The sequence below is a fragment of the Mauremys reevesii genome, linkage group 1 (assembly GCF_016161935.1).
Source record: "Mauremys reevesii isolate NIE-2019 linkage group 1, ASM1616193v1, whole genome shotgun sequence".
Lineage (NCBI taxonomy): Eukaryota > Metazoa > Chordata > Testudines > Geoemydidae > Mauremys > Mauremys reevesii.
Genome location: NC_052623.1, coordinates 115,529,943 through 115,551,692, shown reverse-complemented (window position 1 = coordinate 115,551,692; position 21,750 = coordinate 115,529,943). Strand labels below are relative to the sequence as shown.

Here is a 21,750-nt window from a genome sequence, read left to right as displayed (position 1 = left end):
TACCAAACTTCAAACAGTTCAAACAATTTTGGGTTTCCCGTTGCGTTTCTGTATACGGCGAGTTCCAGACTAGAGACATTCACTGTTGGTAAAGTTCACCCCATCCCCCATCGGCTACACAAAGCCCACTTAGATGGCTTTAAGCAGAGAACTAAGCAAGGGCTGGGAAGATGGACTCCATCCTCCAACAGGAAGATGCTGGCTATTTGTGGGAAGCAGCCCACGGGAGCATTTCTGGCCTTTGGATCTCCTTTAATAGCAAATCTATGGCCTGCCCCAACACTACCCTCTTGTGTTGTCTCTTCAGGCCAGCAGAGGTTCCTCCTGCCTGCTTCACCTGTGTGTCCCCCTTTCTCCTCCGGAATGCAGTCGGATTAGGAGACTTTGCAGCAGAGAGGCTTTTGCACGGACTCTCCACCCTTTGAGCAGGTCCCACGGTGGCATTCTTTAAGTAGAAGGGAAAAGGGACCATCAGCCCTCAGGGCTGGAGCTTGCAGTTGCTTCCACCACATCCAGTGGCTTTTAAGCCATGTGGGATGCGGGTGATGAAGATGATCTGGCAAAAGAAGAGACAACATTGAGTGAGGAGAATTAGAATGATTGAATAACTGGCAAACAGTATGGGTAGAAATTAAAACGTGGTCAGTAACTCACTGATGTAGAGGTATAGTGAATGCATTGCTGGCTCGCTGTGTGCCATGAATACATACAAAAGGATTTTCTTCCTCTCACTGAATACCAGCTTTGTTGGCAGGTTGATTATTTATTTTATATTTCTGGATGAGATGTTCGTCCCTTTAAATTCCTAGTGTCACACTGAAACTGCTGCATTTCCTTAAGGTATTTGATTCTTCATTAGCATAATGGCAACTGTGGATCCATTCTCTGTTTAGTCCAAGCAAAGCAATTTGGTACTTTGGTATGATCTTTGTTAGCAAAGGAGCAAATTTTATCTGGTTTCCCCCTACATAAAAACACATTTTTAGATAGAGTTTATTATATGGAATCGTGAGATTTTTCTCCGATGTGAAACAAATAGAATGGTGCTTAATAACAACCTGCGAGCTGCTCATTCACATGTTTCATGTTGATTTCCTTTCAGAAAGAGAAGAAGAGCGGATTGTTGAAACTTTTAGCCGGCGCGTCAACAAAAAAGAAATCACGCTCCCCTCCATCTGTGTCTCCGACACCGGACCCCCAGGGAGCCGTGGAGGGAGCTCTGCAGGGAGCAGTGGGACCTGAACTCTCCTCAATCTCCAGCCACGGCAGGGCAGGTTCATGCCCAATTGAAAGTGAAATGCAAGGAGCTATGGGGATGGAACCACTGCACAGAAAAACAGGCTCCTTGGATTTGAATTTTTCCATTCCTTCTCCTGCCAGGCAGCTACCTTCTTCGATGGCAGCCATCCGTCCAGAGCCCAAGCCATTGCACCGGGAAAGGTATGTGATGGCAAAGAGTTTGCCTATGAGCTAAGGGTGCTCAGTATTTCAGCCTGCCCTGTCACTTGCACATAAAGGAATGTTTGTGGCAAAGAGGCAAAGTTCGGCTTGAATGAGAATCACTGCAGTTCTGCCAGCCCCCCCCCTCCCCTTTTTTTTGAAGCCATCTGAGTCTACAGATTGTCCAGCTGTTTGTTAGAATTAGAAAAGTCAGGCCCCTCTGTATATTAAAAACCAGCCAAAACATGTGTAAGGTAGCTATGATGCTCACCGTTAAAAAGTCAGCATTTGTCAGCAGATACAATGTGCTCATCACACAGTTATTTCCTATTCTAAGTATAGGAGAAAGCTGTGGTATCTCACACCACTGTATGTGGAAGCTGTTGGCAAATGCCACTTTTAAATGGTGATCATTGTATATTAATAATCACAATGGATTGTCATGCAATACTTGGTATACTGCGTTGCCCTGTCAGTGTGTTTGCCCATTATATCTGGCCTATTCTGCAGTAGCAAACAAGGGTCTTTTTAAAATTTATGGTCACTTCATTCATTACTGTCACTTAAGTCACTGGATAAATTCATGGAGGTTAAGTCCATTAATGGCTATTAGCCAGGAGGGGTACGGAATGGTGTCCCTAGCCTCTGTTTGTCAGACGGTGGAGATGGATGGCAGGAGAGAGACCACTTGATCATTACCTGTTAGGTTCACTCCCTATGGGGCACCTGGCATTGGCCACTGTTGGTAGATAAGATACTGGGCTGGATGGACCTTTGGTCTGACCCAGTATGGCCGTTCTTATGTTCTAAGTCATTACATGGTGTCCTGAAGTATTTTTATTCCAGAAGTGGCTGATAACTAGCATAGAGAATAAGACCAGGATTCTAGAGTTGGGCAGTTCGCTCTGCATCTTGTTATCCATAAAGCTGCAGATTTTGCAAACCCAGAGAGAAGGGACGAGGTGGCAATACCAAAAAAAAAAAAACAGGGAAGAAAAGAGAACAGAGTAAACGGAGAGAAATGCAAAGATCTCAGGCCTTGTCTGTTTTCAAAGTTACATGGATTTAAGGTTAAACTGGCTTAAAAACTGGTTGAGTTGAAGGGGTGCAAAACCAAACCTGGTGTAGACACTCTTAATTTGACATGTATCAATTGAGCTTAATTCCCGTAAGGAAAGTAAAAATCTCACCTTGAATTAAACCTGTGCAGCCTTGACATAGACAAGGCTTCAGAAACAAATATGAGGGGAGAAGCAAGAAAGGCGTCCCACAGCATCTTTTGCGCTGGCTGTTGTGGCACTGCTTTGAAAGCACCATTTCAACGATGCAGAGAATTCCTAAGGGTGGGCTTAAGATGCTGGTGCATATCCCATATTTTCCCAGTCTGACACTGCACCTAGGGATGGTGCTGACAGTGAAACAGGTGACCAATGATATTGTATTAAGTGCAGTGACATGGAGTAGCGGTAGAATGAGAGGGCCATAGGACGAGCTCTGTATGATCAGTGTTATTACAACTAAGAACAAATGGATCTATAGAGACAGAATGCTTAAAATGTTACAAATATTACTAATTGCAATATGCAGTGGTAAAGAACATTTTCTGATTTTAAGCATTTTGATTTCCTGAGTCTAAAGTCTGAAAATAAGCTATAATTGAAATAACCTTAATTATACACAGCAGTCAAGATTCTCTAATTGTTTTATGAATTAACTTCCATGTCATTGGTGTATCTGCATTCCTTAACTGATCATATGGTTGTTTATGCCTATAATGGGGAATATTAATTACCTTCACACTCTAGGAAGGATAATGCTTAGTCCTGGAATAATCTGAGCAAATATTTTAAACACTTGTCTTTTATAAATTCATCCCACATCCATCTGTGCTCATGAAATCACCAAATTGCTCAGAAGGACCAAATTATTTTTTTAAACAAATTACATTTTTGAAACCACTTGTTCATTTCACATCTGGCAATGGAGGAACTTGTGCTCAGCATCTCTGAACTCTATATTTTGCTTGTTTGCATGGCGATGTATTTCATCTCCACAGCAGGACCAATTCTTTATTTGCATAGATGGAAAATAAAGATTGGAGAAACAGATTTCGATGCTGGATGAAATTTAAAAAGAGGAAAAAAAAAGCTACAAAACATTTCTGTACACTTAGCAGCTATACTTGGCTTTTAATTTCCCAGTGCCCATCTGTGCACATAGGGACAGTACACTGAAAGATTGGAAGGAGTAGCACATTCCTTAATATTTACAACATTCCAAATGGGGCGCATGAAGCCTGTGGATCCAGGGTACTTCTTCCATTAAAGCTGGCTTACAATTCCTGTACTCACTGCATGCAGACCACAGAACAAAACCAAGCATTCGACATTTGCACCATATCAGAGGTGCCTCTAATTGCTGACAGCTTGTTTTTTACACAGTAAAGAGGAATTCTGCTCCATTACATAGCAGTCGTTTGTGCACAGAAATGGCAGCAGATCAGAAAGGAAAGTGAGGTTTACCTTATCACAGACAGTGCTATTTTGATAGTCGTATTCCCTTGGCATATGCAGATAGCGTGGGAAAGAAATTTAATTTTGACTTCCTATATTTATATATTTCCAGAGCCTGGTTTTGGTTTGGGGGACATTAGGCTGGAGAGGAAGGCACATTTGTCCTGGCTTACCTGTGTTTAAACCAATCTGCTAGGATGGTGAGGTTTATCATCTGTTACTGCATTCTGGGGAACAATTTTCCTGCTGTCTTTTCCTAATGCCACTTTACCTGTGCTGCTGTATGCCAGAAAGCATAGAGCATTTCCAGCAGCTGAGATGAGAAACTTCACAGCTGCTACTATTGTCACTGTGTTGCATAGGTTGACTAGCGAGCGTTGCTAAGCTGAACCCCATTTTAGGCTGCATATGTTCCAGATATTGTCATCTACGTGCTGCTACTGTCAGTTTCCCATGGTACAGGAACAGTACAGCTGTTCCTGAAGTTGGGTCTTCTCTACAGTAGCCCACTGTACTGATGGGGGAGTGCAGTGGGGAGTTCCTGATCCTGCAGCTCTTGCTCACATGACCAAGTCCCATTGGCATCACTCAAGCTACTCACAGTGAACAGCGGGGGTAAGATTCAAAGGTCTTTCTAACAGCATTAAGGCTAAATAGGCTCCTCGTGTCATTTCACTGGGATCACTCTAAATGAAAGAAGGACTTTCATTTGCCTTCTCTTTCAGCAAAATATAAATGCACACAGGGCCGCCCCAAGCAGCAAAAAAAAAAAGAAAAAAAAAGCTGCGATCGGGATCTGCAGCTCTACCTCTGCCGCTTCAGTCTTCGGTGGCAATTCAGCAGCAGGTCCTTCGCTCCAAGAGGGAGTGAGGGACCCGCCGCTGAATTGCCGCAGAAGACCCGGACGTCCCACCCCTCTCCGTTGGCCGCCCCAAGCAGCTGCTTGCTGGGCTGGTGCCTCCAGCCGGCCCTGAATGCACATACAGCAACATTGAGAAGATTAGGATGTGTAAATGAGAGTATTTAAGTGTGTGTGTATGTGACACAGAGAGAGAGAGAGATCCAATGCTCTGCTCAGTGGTTGGCATTGTGCCCAGACACAATCAACTGTAAAACCATCATTTACTGCATTCTCAAGTCTTAGCACATGACATTGTATGGTAATAATATTATCATTACATTCCCCCACTCCTCCCACCAGTACCTGGTCTTCATCCCTGGGTTTCTCATCCAGTCACAGTCTCTCCTTTCCCAATACCCTCCCTGGCTCCTTCTCCCAGTCTCCTATTCCCTGTATTCTTTTCTTAGTCTCTTTGCCCAGCCAGTCCCAATCTCAGTCCAGCTCCTCATCTGATCTGTGTTTTCCCTCCTTCCCACCAAGGTCCCCAGTCTCCCGCAACTCCCAGTCCCGGTGTCCTGACCCTGCCAGTTTTAAGGCTCTTCCCCTCCCCGACCCCAAGGAAGAGTGCCAGTCCCCCCATCCACAACTCCCAGTCACAAATTGTCTGCCCACTCTAGCCTTCAGTCCAGTTGCACCAGGCCGTTTGTCAGATCCCTGACAAAAAGATCACACTCTGCCAAATTTCAAGTCCTTGCTCCAAAACATGGAGGTGCTAGAGCAGGGGTAGGCAACCTATGGCACGGGTGCTGAAGGCAGCACGCGAGCCTGATTTTCAGTGGCACTCACTGCCTGGGTCCTGGCCACCAGTCCGGGGGGCTCTGCATTTTAATTTAATTTTAAATGAAGCTTCTTAAACATTTTAAAAACCTTATTTACTTTAGTTTACTACAATAGTTTAGTTATATATTATAGACCTATAGAAAGAGACCTTCTAAAAACGTTAAAATGCATTACCGGCACACGAAATCTTAAATCAGAGTGAATAAATGAAGACTCCGCACACCACTTCTGAAAGGTTGCCGACCCCTGTGCTAGAGCTTCTCAAAGAAAAGATTGTCAAAACAATTTTTAACATTGCAAAATGACAGATTTTTCCCTAGCCTCCTTCTCAGAAATGACTGTTATGGCTGAAATTTTAAAAATAATAATACATAATAATAAGGAGCCTGAGGCAGACACCCCCACCTCCCGCATGGAACATTTCAGCTGAAACGGTTAAAGTTTTGCAAGGTTATATGTAGCTGAACACAAGATCTCATAATGGGAACTGTCAGGCAACCTTAATAATAAATATACTACCAGCCCTACCGATAATTGTAATAGACACAAGGCTGTTTGCATGTCTAAATTATGAAATGTTTAATGCAGTGTGACACTGACAGATTCCAACATTCTTCTGAGTTCCACATAAGATGAAAGGCTGTGCCATAGATGAAAGAAAACCTACTATTGCATTGTAGTGGTCAGGGAAAAGAGGACGGAAGGAGGGAAGAGAAAAGCAGAGAGGGCTAGAAGTATGCTGGGCTTCCCTGGAAAGAGGGGGCCAAATCTGGGGGAAGAGTGGGAGGTGATTTAAAACAATAGGATTAATGTATATTTTAAACTCGGTGACTGAGAAAAACAAGTCCAATGCCACCGATGGCATCGCAGGCTTTGACTGGAATGATTTATGATGTTTAGAAACCCCTTCGTGGCAGCAGTGCCATGCGATTCTTTGGTTTGTACATTGGAACCTCAAAAACTCTCACTTTCTTCGTCCGCAAATCCAAGAATCTCAGAGGGAAAAAATGTAGCCAGGCCACCCCATGTCGCAGCAAAGATTTCACAGCAGATGTGAAAATGAGATCTTTTATTACTGAGATTTCATTACTTTTGTTCAATATGCTGATATGTTTACTGTGAAGTATCATGATTAATTAAAATTAAATGACAGTTGTTAAATAACTGAAAAAAGTACATTTTGTAATGCAGTATCCTGGATTTATTTTTTTAACTCTTTAAAGAAAGCCTCTAAAGAATCCCTTATTACTAGGATTGCCACCTTTCTAATGGCTAGTAACCAGACCCCCACAAAAAATCCCTTGGCAAGCAGCCAGATGATTACTGGGTCTTTCAGAGTTATGCATAATTAAGATCTTAACCCCTAAAAACTATATAGAGTGCATTTTGGCTGTCATAAAAAGAACTCCGGGGTAAAGGAGTGAAGCCCTTATTCTCCCTGAAGAATAAAGCTCATGATCCCTTGCAGTCATGTGAGACTTAAGAAATGTGCAGCTCTGTTACACTAAGAGTCTCCACTAATGGGAGACAGTGGGGCTTACAGCAAGATTATCCCCTGTTCCCCCAAGGCCCCACCCCTGTTCTGCCTCTTCCCACAGGCCCCGCCCCTGGTCCACCTCTTCCCTCGAGACCCTACCCCCTTCTCTGCCTCTTCCCTGGGCCGTGCTCCCTTCTTCGCCTCTACTCCCAAGGCCCCACCCCTGCTCCACCTCTTCCCCCCCAGATTAAAAAACCAGACACCAGGGCTTGTCAAATGGAACCTGCACACACAAGCCGAAACCCAGACTGTCCAGGTGAAAAACGGATGGGTAGCAACCCTACTTGTTACAAATACGGGCTTGCCAACATTGGAAGGAGATTGGTTTTGATGTGCTTGATAATCTTTCTTGCTAATTTGAAACATTTAGTAAATTGCAATTGGTCTCTCAGCCATTAGTGAGATTCTATTCTGTATTTAAAAGGATGGACTTGTCATTAAGATACCACTCTATAAACCAGGGGTTCTGTTCCCAGAACGGCTGCAAACCTTCACTGTGACCCAAGGCAAGTTATGTCTTTCTCTGTGCCTTACTTGCCTCATCTGTGAAATGGGGTTAAAAATCCTCCCAGAGCTGTTGTGAGGCTTGATCCCTGGTGTCCATAAAGCCACTCCAAGATCTGGAACACAACTGCAAAAATGCTGTTAATGTATATTCAACTGAGCTGAGTTCAGAGAGCTGAAGTTTGGCATCGTCTTTGCTAAAATTGTTCCAGTCTGATAATTTAATTAATCAACATTGAAGCAGAGTGTCTGAGATAATGTGTGCATTCATTTGCATAATAGCTGTAATTGGCAAAACCTCACAATATAAATGTGGCGGTTCTGCAAATGACAGTAAGATAGACTGTTTTCTTGTAGCCAGCCAGCAGCACACACTTCAGCCTCTGTTATTTGCTTTTCCACACGGGAAAAAGTGACAGCTAGATGTACTGGCCAAGGGAAAAGATGACTAATTGATTTTTGATGGTTCTTGACACGGATATAGATTCTACATGACTATGTTGCTACATCAAGATAAAACATTTCTAATCAGGTTTTAGAGCAGAACTCCCACTTCTGAATGGGGCCAAAAATGTTTACGAGTAACAGGATCTTTGGCCCAGCTGCAGTGAGCTGTTCCTTTAGCCAGATCTAGCAATTTCACTGTCACGTGTTTGAGTCTGTAGCTTCACAGCAGCCAGCAGGCAGCCAAGCTGTGGTTGCAAAGAAAATTAACTCCTGTCATTCAGTTTCAGAGAGGCCCTTGATGTGGTATCAACCCACTGGCAATCAATTCAGTGAATTTAGGGTAATGTTGTGCTTTGAGATTCTCCAGTGCGTATTAAATTTAACTATAAGACAGATCATCATTTTAAATAAATACTGGACTGTTATAAGCATCAATTGGAAATGAATGACCATGCAGCAAATGCAATAGGTAGTAATCTTCAGAAGATGTTTTGAATAATCAATTGGCTTTTCTCTAACTATCTTTACTGTATTCATTGCTTTGCAACTAGCGAGACCATTACTGATTGATAAATGCCAGCTGAAATGACGTGCTGAGGTGGAGCACCCGAGCTAGACTCATGTTCACTGTCCTATACACACATCAGCTTGGGAATTTTCTGATGAAACTGGCTTTCACTGGAAAATGCCAATTTGCTCAAACCAAAATGTTTCACAAAAACCTATTGGTTTTGACAAACTGCCAATTAAACACAAGCAGTTCCTGCCAGCTCAACTGGTGGACTGCTGGGGAGCCCGGGCTCCCAGGGTCCAGGTCTCTAGGGCAGTCTCACTCTACGGATTGCTCCAGGATCAGGAACTCCAGCTGTAGCCAGGACTTGGCTGACAACTCCATAGCGGGGAAGCTCGGAGCCCTGAGAACCCCAGCTCATGCAAGGGCTCTTGGGACTTCCAGACTTGCTGCTGTGGAGCCAGAAGCCTTGGAGACGCAGCTGCCAAGCTTTGAGACCCCCCAGCTCAGCCGTGGCTCCGGGACATCAAGCTCCCCATCAGTCTGCTAGTGCTGACCGGGAACCTCCAAGCTTGGACTCCCAGACTCAGTTTCATTTGTCAAAACAAAACATTTTGATTATTTCTAAACAATTATTTTATTTGTTTTCTCTTCTGCAGGAAATTTTAATGTTTCCACTTTTTCTTCGGTAACAGAACTCTTTTTTTTAGAATTTCTTGCGGAACAGACATTCCAACGTTGCACCAGCCTGAGTCACGATCCGTAGTTTTTTAACCTAACATAGAATGACACTTGGAAATGAAACACCTGAACAGCTCCGTCATCTCTTTGGGGGCAGGGACCACCTCTTTTTTTGGACTGTGGTTCAAACAGTGAGGCCCTCATCTATGTCCAAGACCCCGAGGCACTACCACACTACTACTATAATACTCACTGGAATAACTGCAAATGATTTTAGGTGAAATTAAAAATTCTTTGTTAACTGTCCAAAGAAATCCAGGACATTGCTCATTTGCAAACACATACACTATTGACTCCATTATTAGTACAGACATTTATAAGCTACTGCAGGGGTCGGCAACCTTTCAGAAGAGGTGTGCCGAGTCTTCATTTAGTCACTCTGATTTAAGGTTTCGCGTGCCAGTAATACATTTTAATGTTTTTAGAAGGTCTCTTTCTATAAGTCTATAATATATAATTAAACTATTGTTGTATGTAAAGTAAATAAGGTTTTTAAAATGTTTAAGAAGGTTCATTTAAAATTAACTTAAAATGTAGAGCCCTCCAGACCAGTGGCCAGGACCCGGGCAGTGTGAGTGCCATTGAAAATCAGCTCGTGTGCCACCCTGAGCTACTGTATGCTCCTGTGATTTAGCTCTAAGAGCAACCTGGGTGGACCATTACAAGGTCATGGGGAACCTTGCCTTAGGTAAAGGGGAAAAAACAGGAGATTGGGGTGCAATTATTTTAGTTTGAGAAAGAAGATTAATTTCTGTCCCACCCAGCCAGGAATGGCCTTAGGTTTGTGCCAAGAATACCGGCACACAGGTTCTACTGATCTGGGGGGACATACCCACCACGCCCAGCAATATACCACTAAATAACCTCTGGCAGCCCCTCGCACTTTGAACGATGAATTGCAGGGGACCAATCAAAACCCCTCTCTAGGCCCCTACTCACTCATTAAATCCTTCGTACCCCATTTCACCCCAATAATATAATCCTCCCGCCCTTCTGCCCCCTGTTGCTATAACCCTCATGTCACCCCCTGAATGCCAAGCATGCTATCTACCAAATGTCCCACGCCATGACTGGCTATGCTACTTACGCAACTGTTTTTGAAGGATACACAGCTGTGTCTTCCCAAAGGGCCTTGTCGCTAAAGCCAGCTCCGAGCCCAGGTTCTTTCACTCTAAAGACCCCGGAAGAGTTTAAAACTAAAGCTGGTTGAATTGGTGAAAACTAACATCTTTGTGAATTTTTTCCCACCCAGCTCTATTTAAAAGTGGCAGAATCCATTCTCCTGTGAGCTGCAGCCGCCTGTGGAGTAAGACACAGCACTTGTAGGAAAGCACCGCAACACTGCGCAACAGCTTAGAACAAGAAGTGCGAAAGAAACCTGTGTGCGGCTGAAATGTCTGAGGAAGTTTAGGCCCCAGTGTAACGACCTGAACTGGACTTTGAGCAGGATGCTGGAGCTAACATTCCATGTGCCCTTTGCTGAAAAATGCCCTGGGGTCATTAAAGTTCACATGAGAGCAGGAGCTGTTTTATATCATTAAAAAGGCAGCATCTAAAGTAGCACAGGGGTCCCAACATCATCCTGGGGCATTGCTTCAGTTCTGATTTAGAAGGAAGAGTTTGTCATCTACTGAACTCATTAACATGGTCACCTATGGGTTTTCCGGGAAGTCTCCCATTTAAATAGCGATCAGCCCTGACCCTGTATAGTTCTTAAGAGGGGACAAGCCCACATCTAAAGAGGTATGGCTTCAGGCAGATGCAGGTGATCTAGTCCATGGGGCAAACCAAATTAGCTTGCAGAGCTGCTGGTTTGAATCTGCCACCTGTCTTTCGTGGCTGTGCCCTGTTGAGGGTCCTACTCCAAAAAACATTGTCAGACTATTTGACTTGTGTTTGCTAAGGTATTCTCTTTTGTTTTCAAAGGTATCGTGTCGTGGTTCCATATCCTCCTCAAAGTGAAGCAGAGATTGAACTGAAAGAAGGTGACATTGTGTTTGTGCACAAGAAAAGAGAGGATGGCTGGTATAAGGGGACATTACAGCGAAATGGCAGGACGGGCCTCTTCCCTGGAAGCTTTGTAGAGAGTTTCTGAGGGCTTGCTTTCTTCCCCATCACTGCTCTCTGAACTGAAAGATCTTTCAGGGGAAATTCCATAGCACAAGAAGAGACAGCAAAGGGAAATGTGACTGATATCCACTGCCATTTTTACGTCCAAAGACTCCCCGGGCCCTTCATTCTACAGCTGTGGAACCACAGTACCTGCTGTGCTTCCAAAACCATGTACAGTACATACAGTGGTATGTTGAAGTAGTGCCTTCCACTTGGAATCATAGACTGAGAGGATGCACATTTGGTTTGTATCTAAACTAAACTCCAACTGCTACCCATTATGTAAATTATAGAGAAAATATCTTTTAAAAAGTTGTTATATTGCTGTAACTTATTTGTCAGAGCTGCAGTGTTCTTATTACTGGCCTATGCAAGATGGATTTGGGTGTGGCAGGAGGCAGAATAGGGAGCTCTTGAACTGGGATTTTATATTTCCCGGGGGAAAGGGGGAGAGTGTGGAAAAACCCAGCTAAAGATTTGTGCATTGTTCTGCAAGAAAGAATGAGGAGTCCAAAATGTTAGTGTCATGCTTTCTATATACCTCAAAAATATGCTGCATAAGGATGTCAGGAAGTGTGTTAGTGATCAGAGTTGCATTTCATCTGAAGTACCTGTGAGATGCACTGGGCAGATCCTTGAAGAACTCTGGCTCCGTCATTAAATTGCGGTTATTTGAGTAGAAATCCTTTGATTTATCATCTGTCCATATTATATGCAGCATTTTTTTGCCCATCCAGTATCCACCTTTCCATTGCTTTTTATTTGCTGGTTTTGGTATGACATACCTTTTTTAATTGTTTGCAGTATTGTTGCAGCTGTGTTGGTCCCAGGATATTAGAAAGGCAAGTTGAGTGAGGTAATACCATTTATTAGACCAACTATTTTGTCCAATAAAAGATATTGCCGCACCCACATTGTCTCTCTAATTAATACCTTTTTAATGTAAGAACTGTTATACATGATATATATATACATATATTCCTAACAGATCAGGCATTTCCTGCTTTTCATACATCTGGTGCTTTTATTATTATTATTTTATTATTAGGGAGATCCTGTTTGGCTTAAGAGAGAGACTGTTAACAGCAACATCAACAGGTTTCACATTTAATATGTGAATTCTGAAATGTACTGAAAGTAGATTTCATCAAGATGAAAATGTTTGCTAGTACTACATGAAGCAAGAGAGAAAAATCAGATTAGGCGGTGATATATATATATATGTGTGTGTGTGCGTATGCGTGTGTGTGTGTGTGTATGTAATTCACTTTCATAAGATCATTCTTTATATATAGTTTCTAAAAACCCTTAATAAAGCACAGTAATCTGTCTAGACAATGATAATTATTCAAGAATTGGGAGCATTTCCAGGAGGAGTAATTTTAATTGACTTCTATATGGCAATAAAAAGAACACTGCAGGTTCCAGCAAGCACAGGAATTGTGGAATTTTCCTCTGTCGTTGCATCAGAGAGAAGAGAGCCAAACTGCAACGGCTGTAATTAGCATTGTCAAAATGTGATTTTTTTACTGTAGAAATGTACAGTTCTCAACACTGTTCTAACCTGGTCAAGCTACAATACAAAATATATCAGGCAATATAACCCTCCATCTACAAGGGACCTAAAGGTGCAATAAATGTAAAGCAAGTTTATGCAGTTATTTGTATCAAACAAAGAAGAGAAAAATCGGATACTGCAAGTGTGGGAGTATTTGAAAAAGAGATTCAGTTGTGGTGTCCTATAACCAAGTTGTAACAAAAGAATATGCTTAACTATGTTGTGCCCTGCCTTTCCTAGTGACTGGCTGCGTGACCACAACAGGATATGGTGGTCATTCAAGACTATGTTAGAGTTGCAGTAACCTGGAGATGATCTTAGTAAAAAGAGGAGGCCCAATGGGTGTATGCCGTTACTTTGTTCTCAGTATTTCTTATGCTGAAGGTGCAGGTTTTGTTTTCATTCAAGCCATGTATGCTAGCACATATCAAAACATGTATAAGTGAACATTCCTACTTACGTTGAACTGAATGACTTTGTTCTCTGTCAAATAAGTTTCTCTTCCTGTCGTTTGTAACAAACAGATTCCAGAAACACAGTCTGCTGCCAAGCATTGCCTCTTCAAATCACAGAAACATTATTTTCGGGGGAGGGAGGCGTATTTTTAACATTACCACATTTGTTCATGTTCCAGGTTGTAATCAGTCATCAGTAAAATAAATGGTTATTGTTAGGAGAAAATTGCCTTTTATAACCAATAAGAGCTTTAAGAAATTTCTTCTGCAAAAGGCTGATAGAAGACTAGAGCACTATATTTCCAGTCATTTCATCCAAATTGGAAATAGTATTTCTGCACCTTGAGCCACGATCTGGTCAGCTATCAAGCTGACAATGCCCCCCAAAAATGTATTCTATACACACACACACACATATATAAATTCTTGGTTAGCATGGTCAGAAACAGAATTCTCTGGCAAACTACAGTGGCTAAATGTCTGTTAAAATTCTGTTCCATGGTATATTTACTGTATCCAGAGAAAAGAAACAGGAACCATATTGTATTCAGTCAGATCTAAAATAGTTCCAGATTTTCGTGTTCTAATGCTTAAATCTAACAGGACAAAAGCCGTTATGCAAGAAAATACAGAAATGTCTGTGTAAAATCAGTGTTTTTAATGTATTTTGCAGTCAGGACAATAATAATTTTTAACTATAGATGATGAGGGCAAAATAACCCTTTCAGTCACACCTCCTGTAAGGAGAAATATTTTTTGGTGTTTGATATTTTGAGAACAGCTGTTTCTGGTCCCCATTTATTGCTTACCATAATAGTCTTGGTTATTGAATAATTTTCTTGGACAAATCAATTCCATGCGAAGAGCACAACTGCAGAACATAAGACTGATCGGCGGTACAAGAAAATGACCCAGTGCCATTTAGGAAGTCCTTGACCATGGGAGGGGATTGGCGCTTACTGTGATCCATATTTAAATTGCATACAAAGGAAAGATAGAGGAGGGGGAAGGAGTGTGCGTGCGTTTCCTACAAGAAAAAAAAAGTGAAAGAATCCTTCTGGCAGCCTCATTTTGTAAAATGCCAGATTTGCTGTTCTAGAAATGGTTTCAGCTAATTGAACAATTCCTTTGTACTTTGCACAGCTCAGAAAATGTTTTTTGTTATACCTGAATGTTAACGTGATTTAGAAAATATTGATGGTTATGAGTACAAATGAACTACAAGGACTGTGTTTCTGATGCTTTAAATAAAATAAACATTGAGGTCATTTCAGTGAGTTATCCATCTTTATTTAGATGGTGAAGAGATTTTACAAAACAGGTGTCCTGAGGTTCACAATAAAGGTAGTCAGAGGGGCTCAAATCCTCAGATATTTATGCTCCTAACTTCCCTTCCTGTGAGGATCTGGGCCAATGTGCCTTTGAAAAAGAGGTGAAGGCAGAGAAATGTTAGGAAATGCTTCAGATGATACAGTATTTTAACATAAAGGGCTTTATTCCACAAACGCTTCTCACACGGAGTAGTACGCAGACGCGGCCAGTAAACAAACCGGCCCGGCCCGCCCATGTGCTAAAAGTTGCTGATCCCTGGCTTAGAGCATAGAATACTATTTTTATATCAATTGATGCACTTTCTTTTTCCAAATAAATTGGAGCAAGTGCTTGATAGTTTGTTCTGTTATGACATGAGCCAACACCTGCAGCGGGCCCAATAGGTGTGTTGACAACACATGCACTTGTCAGGTTACTTTTCTCTGGGTGGGGGGAGAAGCTGCTAGATGGGTTTTTAAAAATGTGTCCATGCTGCATGAGACACAAAAGTAGGAATTTGTACCAATGTGTCAGAAAACTTACCAAAGGCCGCTGGTGTAAATTGGTAACTTAGTCATGGCGTCGAAAGGGGTTTCTCAGAATCACACCGGTGTAACTCAGCTCACAATCCGGTCTTGATGAGGCTATTGGCCTTTCGGTAGTTTGCCCTGCTGCTAGGAGACACTCGGGGGGGGCGGGGGCTTGGGGATGGAAATGAGTAGAACTGAGATCTTTTTAGCTCATTTCATAAAATTAATTCAGTCTTACAAGGCATTTCTCAAGTTTCTTCATAATGGGCTAAATGCAGTATCCTTCAGCACATCGTGGTGCATTTTATTCATCAAGTTGGGTCCTTTTCAAAGGCTTTGATTATTTCCGATTTGTACGTTTACTTAAATGCATCTGATGGTGATAGTTACTGTAGGAATTCACACATTTTTATTTCTTGTTGCACAGAACAGATCTCCAGTCAGACCTCTGCCCTCTTTTATTTGTTGGATGTTGAATTGCCATGAAATCACTTTCTGTAATGAGGTCTGTAATCTCGACCTGTCTGGGCTTTGACACCATGCTCATCACTACGGTCTCTGAGGCCCAGATGCTCAAAGGTATTTAGGCACCTACCTGCCTCTTTAGATGCCTACGTCCACCATTTAGGCCCCACTGAGATTTTCAAAACTGCCTCTCAGCAGCTGCCGAACACTGGTAGGCGCCTAAGACCCATAGATGCCTCAGTGTCTTCTGGTGGAAATATGCAATTGGCTAAGCCCTAATGCTGCCAGCCAGCAAGTGAACGCCTTGGAGTCCTAGCTCTAGCTGAAGCTCTGGGAGGCCCTGAAGCAGGATTCTCAAAGTAGGAGGGGAACCTCTAGCTTGCTGGTGTGACCTGATCCTGCAGGGGTGCTCTGAGCATGCCCAACATTTGCTACCTGGCAGTCCTTGCAACATGAGGGCCGGATGCAGGCCACTGATTGGGAGCAGCACAGTACCCACACAAAAGACAGGGCCCAGGGGAACGTAGGGCCAGAGTGAGAGAGAGAGAATAGTTGCTAGGGCTACCTATGTGACTGAACTGGCTTAGGTGCCTAAATCCAGGAGAGGGGTTGCGGCTGAGGCTTCCAAGCCGAGGAAGGTGCCTATCTCTTGGCTTCTCTTCAGACCATTTTGTGACAAAAGCAAAACAAAATGTTTAATTTCAACGTTATGGAAACATTTTGAATTTTTCAGTTTGGGGTAAATTATCTGGTGAACTCCACACAAATTCACAGATCATTTCAGTTGATGTGAAACTGCATTTGCTGGCCAAAAAAAACCTATTTGTCCAAAAAAAAAATTCACCTGGCTCTAGGCAGCAATGATATTTTTGGGCAGGAGAAGGGGGGAAGAGCAAAGGTCAGCTCTTGAGTGGAATGGGGGAAAACCCAGAGAAAACACTGTCCGAGTTCCCCCATCACCGCAGTCCTGAAGGGGCTCACAGCAGGGAATGCATCTTCTACTTCTTGTTTTTTAACCATTTTACCTCATCTCCTGGAGTATGGGTCAGAGGTGCTGATTCAGCTCCTCAGAAGTAGGAGTCCTTCAGGGACAAGTCAACACCAGAGAATTTAGGGCCAAATTAAATGGGCAAAAATGAAAAGAAAACTGGGGATAAAAGGTTGCCAATTACCCTGCCAAGGAAGGCCTTGCCACCCACAGGAGAGATGGAGGCAGAACGAACTGGCCGGTTCTTCACCAGGCAGGCCTTGGCCTCATGCCAGTGACACACAGGTGTGCACACAAAGCTGAAAGCCACGGTTAGGCGGTGAGGACCAGTCTCTGAAAAAATTAGCACTAACTGGTATCTTTGTTGGAAGGCCAGGTAGAGCGTCCAAGGGCTGGATAGGTATGGAAGAGTGTTGCACTTTCATTCCTAGAGGTGATTTCCTCCAGTACAGGGATAGGTATTAAGGCCTGGTGACCAGGCCATTTGAGGAAGCTGGCCCTGCTCTTGCCCATGTTGTGCCAGTTCTGTGGACAAGTAGAGCACTTTGTTCTTCAGGGGCTGGCATCGAGGTGTAACACCAACAGACCCCCCAGTTGTCGGTGGGCAGGATCGAATCTGGGATCTCTGGAACTAAATACATGAGCCTCTACTACATGCGCTAAAAGCCATGTGGCTCTTAGCTACGGCTATAGAGCAGACTCATTCATCTCTCTCTTGAAGTAGTCTTGGTGCCACTAGATGGGACAGAACACCACACCCAGGTCGTGTGTGGGTTACATCGGCACCTAAATGCACTCACAGAGAGAGCGAGAGAGACAGAGCAAAGTGTGCTTGAGCCCTACCCTATGCTCTGTAGTATAATAAAAAGGACCCAAACACCACTCACTTCAGTGGGAGCAGGATTGCAGCTAAAAGTTCTTCAGATATTTGCCTTCATCAAATTAGGAGACTGAGGATAGAAAATAGTTTTATCAGGCTAGCCTGTTAGTTCATCCCAGGGTTCTTATGGCTCATCTACATGAACACTTAGTTCATGATGAGCTGGGGTCTAAAGCTACCCCAAATTCATCTGCCACACACTTACTGGCCATGTGGGCCCTGTGGCCCCACACTAACTGGGCCACAGTGCACTTCTGGCTTTACCATGCTTTGAAAAGGGAGCAGATCCACACACACTAGGGAACATCGCGTGTGTGAGCAGCAGGGTCCACATAAGCAGTCTGTGCACAGCCAGTTACTACAGGGTAGAGTTGCACCCTAACTTGCAGCAAACTACCTGTTTGAATAACAAGCCCTTAGTCACGCTCTCACGCAGCCTGTGCACTTGCTACTTAGTCATAGTTCACAAATATATGCGTCAAAGGGCTACAAACAAACCGCAATTCCACATCCCCTCAGCTGAATCATGCCCCTAACAAACACAACATCAAACGGCAATGTGGAAGAGCCCAGGGCCCTGCCAAATGGTCCAGCACATCTCAGAGCTCTCTTCAGCTCCTTTGAACAGCACTGTGCTTCACTGTTACAACAGCGTGGGGAGTGCCAACCCACACTGACTGACAGTCCAGGCCATGGGCCTTGTGGAGACTTTGTTCTGCACAGCGCACTTTGAAATACTTGGGAGGATCTCCAGTCATGGAACGGCCACATGGTTTGCCTAGTCTAAATGCTTAGGGTAACATCTGCAGCAGTTTCCTGGTTCCAGGAGCAATGCCTGACTCCGGCCACGGCTTATAACATGGTGACACTGGCAGATAGAATGCTACAGCCAGTGCCAAACCAAATAAACGATTTGTACTAGCAAGGAAGCCAAGAGATGATATCTTTTGGGGAAGGCATTGTCCTCACAGCCCAGCTTTTCATATCTGGGCACCTTTCCAAGTGGTTATAGACGTAGTGCCAATTACGTTGCAAAAACCCCAAGAAAACAGTCTACCACTTGTTTTTACTACCGCGTAGCACCATCCCCCTTTAGCAAGTCTATGAAGGCTGGGCCATGATACTAAATGCTTGAGTTGAGACAGACCAAAAGGGAAAGGCCGGGATCATTAGCAAAACTCAGGATGTGTTCGTCAGCAAGAGCCAGAGAAGGTGCCTCAGCTAGGGCAGAGCCCACAATACCCACCCTTTTTTGAGTCAGATACAGCCAGTCACTCCTGCCAGCTAATTTTGCCTTGCAGGGCTCAGGCTGCAGGGTTGTGTAATTGAAGTGTAGACCATTTGGGCTCAGGCTGGGGCCAGGGTTCTAGGACCCTGCGAGGGACCCAGAGCTCAGGCTGCAGCCTGAGCCAAAATGTCTACATCACAATTAAACAGCCCTGCAGCCCAAGCCCCTGTGAGTCCAAGTCAGCTGTCACAGGCCAGCCGAGGGTGTCTAATAGCAGTATAGACATTGCTATGCCTGGCTATAGGCTGAGCACACCTTGACTGCTCTGAGGTGCCTCAAAGATATTAACCATGTCCAGGTCCTCAACTGAGTCTCTAGGTACTGGGTCTTTTGCCCAGTAGGCTGATTCCTGCTCCATCCTGTGACCAGGCTGGTGTTCCCTGAGTGGCGCACTGAGCAGGTCTCTGCCTGACCTAGTCGCGGAACAGGCGGAGTGAGTGGCGTGTGCAGCAGAATGCCATTCTGCAGACCAGGATGGTCCATGCCTGTTCCTCTTGTCCCCAGAGTCTTGGCACCCACCTAGAAAGGGAAGGAAGTCAGTAACCCAGGGAAGGGAGCCCTCTCTCATTTGAGATCCATAGAAAGTGGGAGAGAAGACTCTCTTACTGCAGAGTCCCACTTCTCAGACTGAGGGGCAGAGAGAGAGAGAGTACCCACTACATCACAGAGTGAGGCCGAGAAGAACCATCCCCCCAACCTTTACCCAGGGCCCCTAGCACCCTTCACCTGATGCAAGCTAGCCAGTTGGAAGGGCGCAAGGATTTAAGGTGGGTGAGTTCAGTGTGGCTGAGGAGCAAATGAGAGCTATGGCAAGTGGTTGGGGATGAGTGTGGGACAGCTATGGGGGTAAGTGATTTGTGTAAGATGGACATTTGGCTTTGAACAAAATTAGTGGATTTGTATAAGGGGGAAAAAAGGAATTTGGGGAGGCTTGAAGGGTGTAGCTAAGGACAGAGATTAAAGGGTTAGTGAGCAAGGGAAGGCAGGAGGAAAGGTGTGAAGTTAATGATGATAGTATGGATTGGGATGAACCGATTGGAAGACAACAAAGAAGAGACCCCCACTGCAGAGAAAAAAGGAAGGGGAACAAAGAGACTGGGGAGAGAGAGACCAAGAGTAGGATGAGCAGACACTGAAAATGGAGGAGGACATGGCATTCAATGGAAGGAAAGAAACTAGAGTGACAGGAGAACTAGTAAATGTCCCTTTTCAAACATTTAGTCAGAAGTTGAGTGCCAAAAAGGCATTGTCAGAGGATACAGATATGGTGCACAGTAAGTATAAGTTAGACACAATACTGGAATATGAAGGGAGCCTGAGGGAAATTTTTTTGACCACAATGAAGTCCATCCTCCTTTCTGGCTATTGCTACCCCATCTCTGACAGGGAAGACTGGCTTGCTAGTGATTTTAAAATGCTCATGTTCTTGAGGGAGGCTACTCTTCAGACAGTCTGTCAGCCTCACTCAAAATGTTATCCAATATCCTCTGAGCTGTTCAAAAGATTGGCATGCTACAACTGGCAGTAATCAACAAGTGTCTCTCACCTACACTGATTTCTTTTTAGAAGAAAAATGGATAAAATTTGCCTTTCCCATCTTCACAAGCAGTTGTCAAGTCCAATTCCGCTTTCACTGCAGCTTACATGTGTTTTACGTGATGGTTTTGAAATGTAACTCATGTAATCATGCACCATTTAACAAATTGCCTATAGATCTTTGCACTTCAACCCTGGGCTAACGTAATGGACAGTTGTGCATAGTTTGTGGTTACGGCAAGGGACTAGAAATCAAAACTCTTGGGTTGTCTTCCCAGCTTAGTCCTACATTCCTTATGTGACCCTGGGCAAGTAACTTAGCCTCTTATCTTCATTTTCCCTAGCCGTATAAAATGGCTCATACCTAGCATGCCGGGAGCTATGAAGCTTAATTAGTGTTTGTGAAGAGCTTTGAGCGCATTTGATGAGAGGTGCCGTAGAAGTTGTTGCACTTTAACAGTTTGTAAGGGTCTACTGTTGTGAAAGCTAGACCGTGTACTTAAACTAGGGAACAGGGCTGGAACCAGTAATAGAAACCACATCTATATAAGTACTATCATTACATGTCCCCCAATGACCTTAGTTCTCTGCGACTGCATATGCGGCAGCTAAATCAACTCTGTAATGAAAATTACAAATTGTTGAAAAATAGACATTTTAGTAATACATGTTAATGCAAATATAGTGTATTAGTGGCCAGGAAAATGGTGCTTTTCTAATCAACCTGCACATCATTACTAGTGGAAATTCTCAGCTGTGAGGTGGAACAACTAAAAAGTTGTTCTTTAAAAAATAGAAAATTCAGTGGTGGTTTTAAAGAGTATGGCAAAAGAAAATACTTAGGGGATTAATAAATCAAAATACATGTAAGGGTTTTTCTTTAAATAGCAAATATAAAGAGGCAAGCCCATGCACCTAACCTATCATCTCCCAGCCAGGCCTCCAGCGGCAGGTTCTTCAACCTCTCTGGTTTCCTCTACCAGCCCCAAGAAAAAAACTCTTGAGCCCAGCAAGGGGGCTGCAGGCTGAGCTGAAAACAGGTTTAGAAAGAGCCCCAGAAAGGGCGGAAGGACTTATTGCTGATAAAGACGTTTTTGCACTTTTAGTTTGGGACAACTAGGGCCCCGAAAGGGGTGAACTAAAGGTGGTGACTCAGCCAGAGGGCTGAGTTATCAGGCAGAGAAACCACTGGAGTGCCAGAGCAACTGTCACCGGGGCGGGGGGTGCTAGCTCAGTGAGAGCCATGATGCCAC

General features: G+C 43.8%; 1 protein-coding gene across 2 annotated transcripts in view; it reads left to right on the top strand.

The window, feature by feature from the left end:
• Positions 1-14,753, top strand: part of SH3RF3 (SH3 domain containing ring finger 3) — a 384,518-nt gene extending 369,765 nt beyond the window's left edge. The window contains exons 9-10 of one of the 2 annotated variants that reach the window (XM_039529863.1): positions 1,103-1,440; positions 11,301-14,753. In XM_039529863.1, coding sequence (XP_039385797.1) covers positions 1,103-1,440; positions 11,301-11,469 — 507 coding nt within the window. In that variant the 3' untranslated portion in view covers positions 11,470-14,753. The remainder of the gene's footprint in view (positions 1-1,102; positions 1,441-11,300) is intronic. The other variant, XM_039529852.1, reaches the window with a different exon arrangement.
• The last annotated feature ends 6,997 nt before the right edge of the window (positions 14,754-21,750 follow it).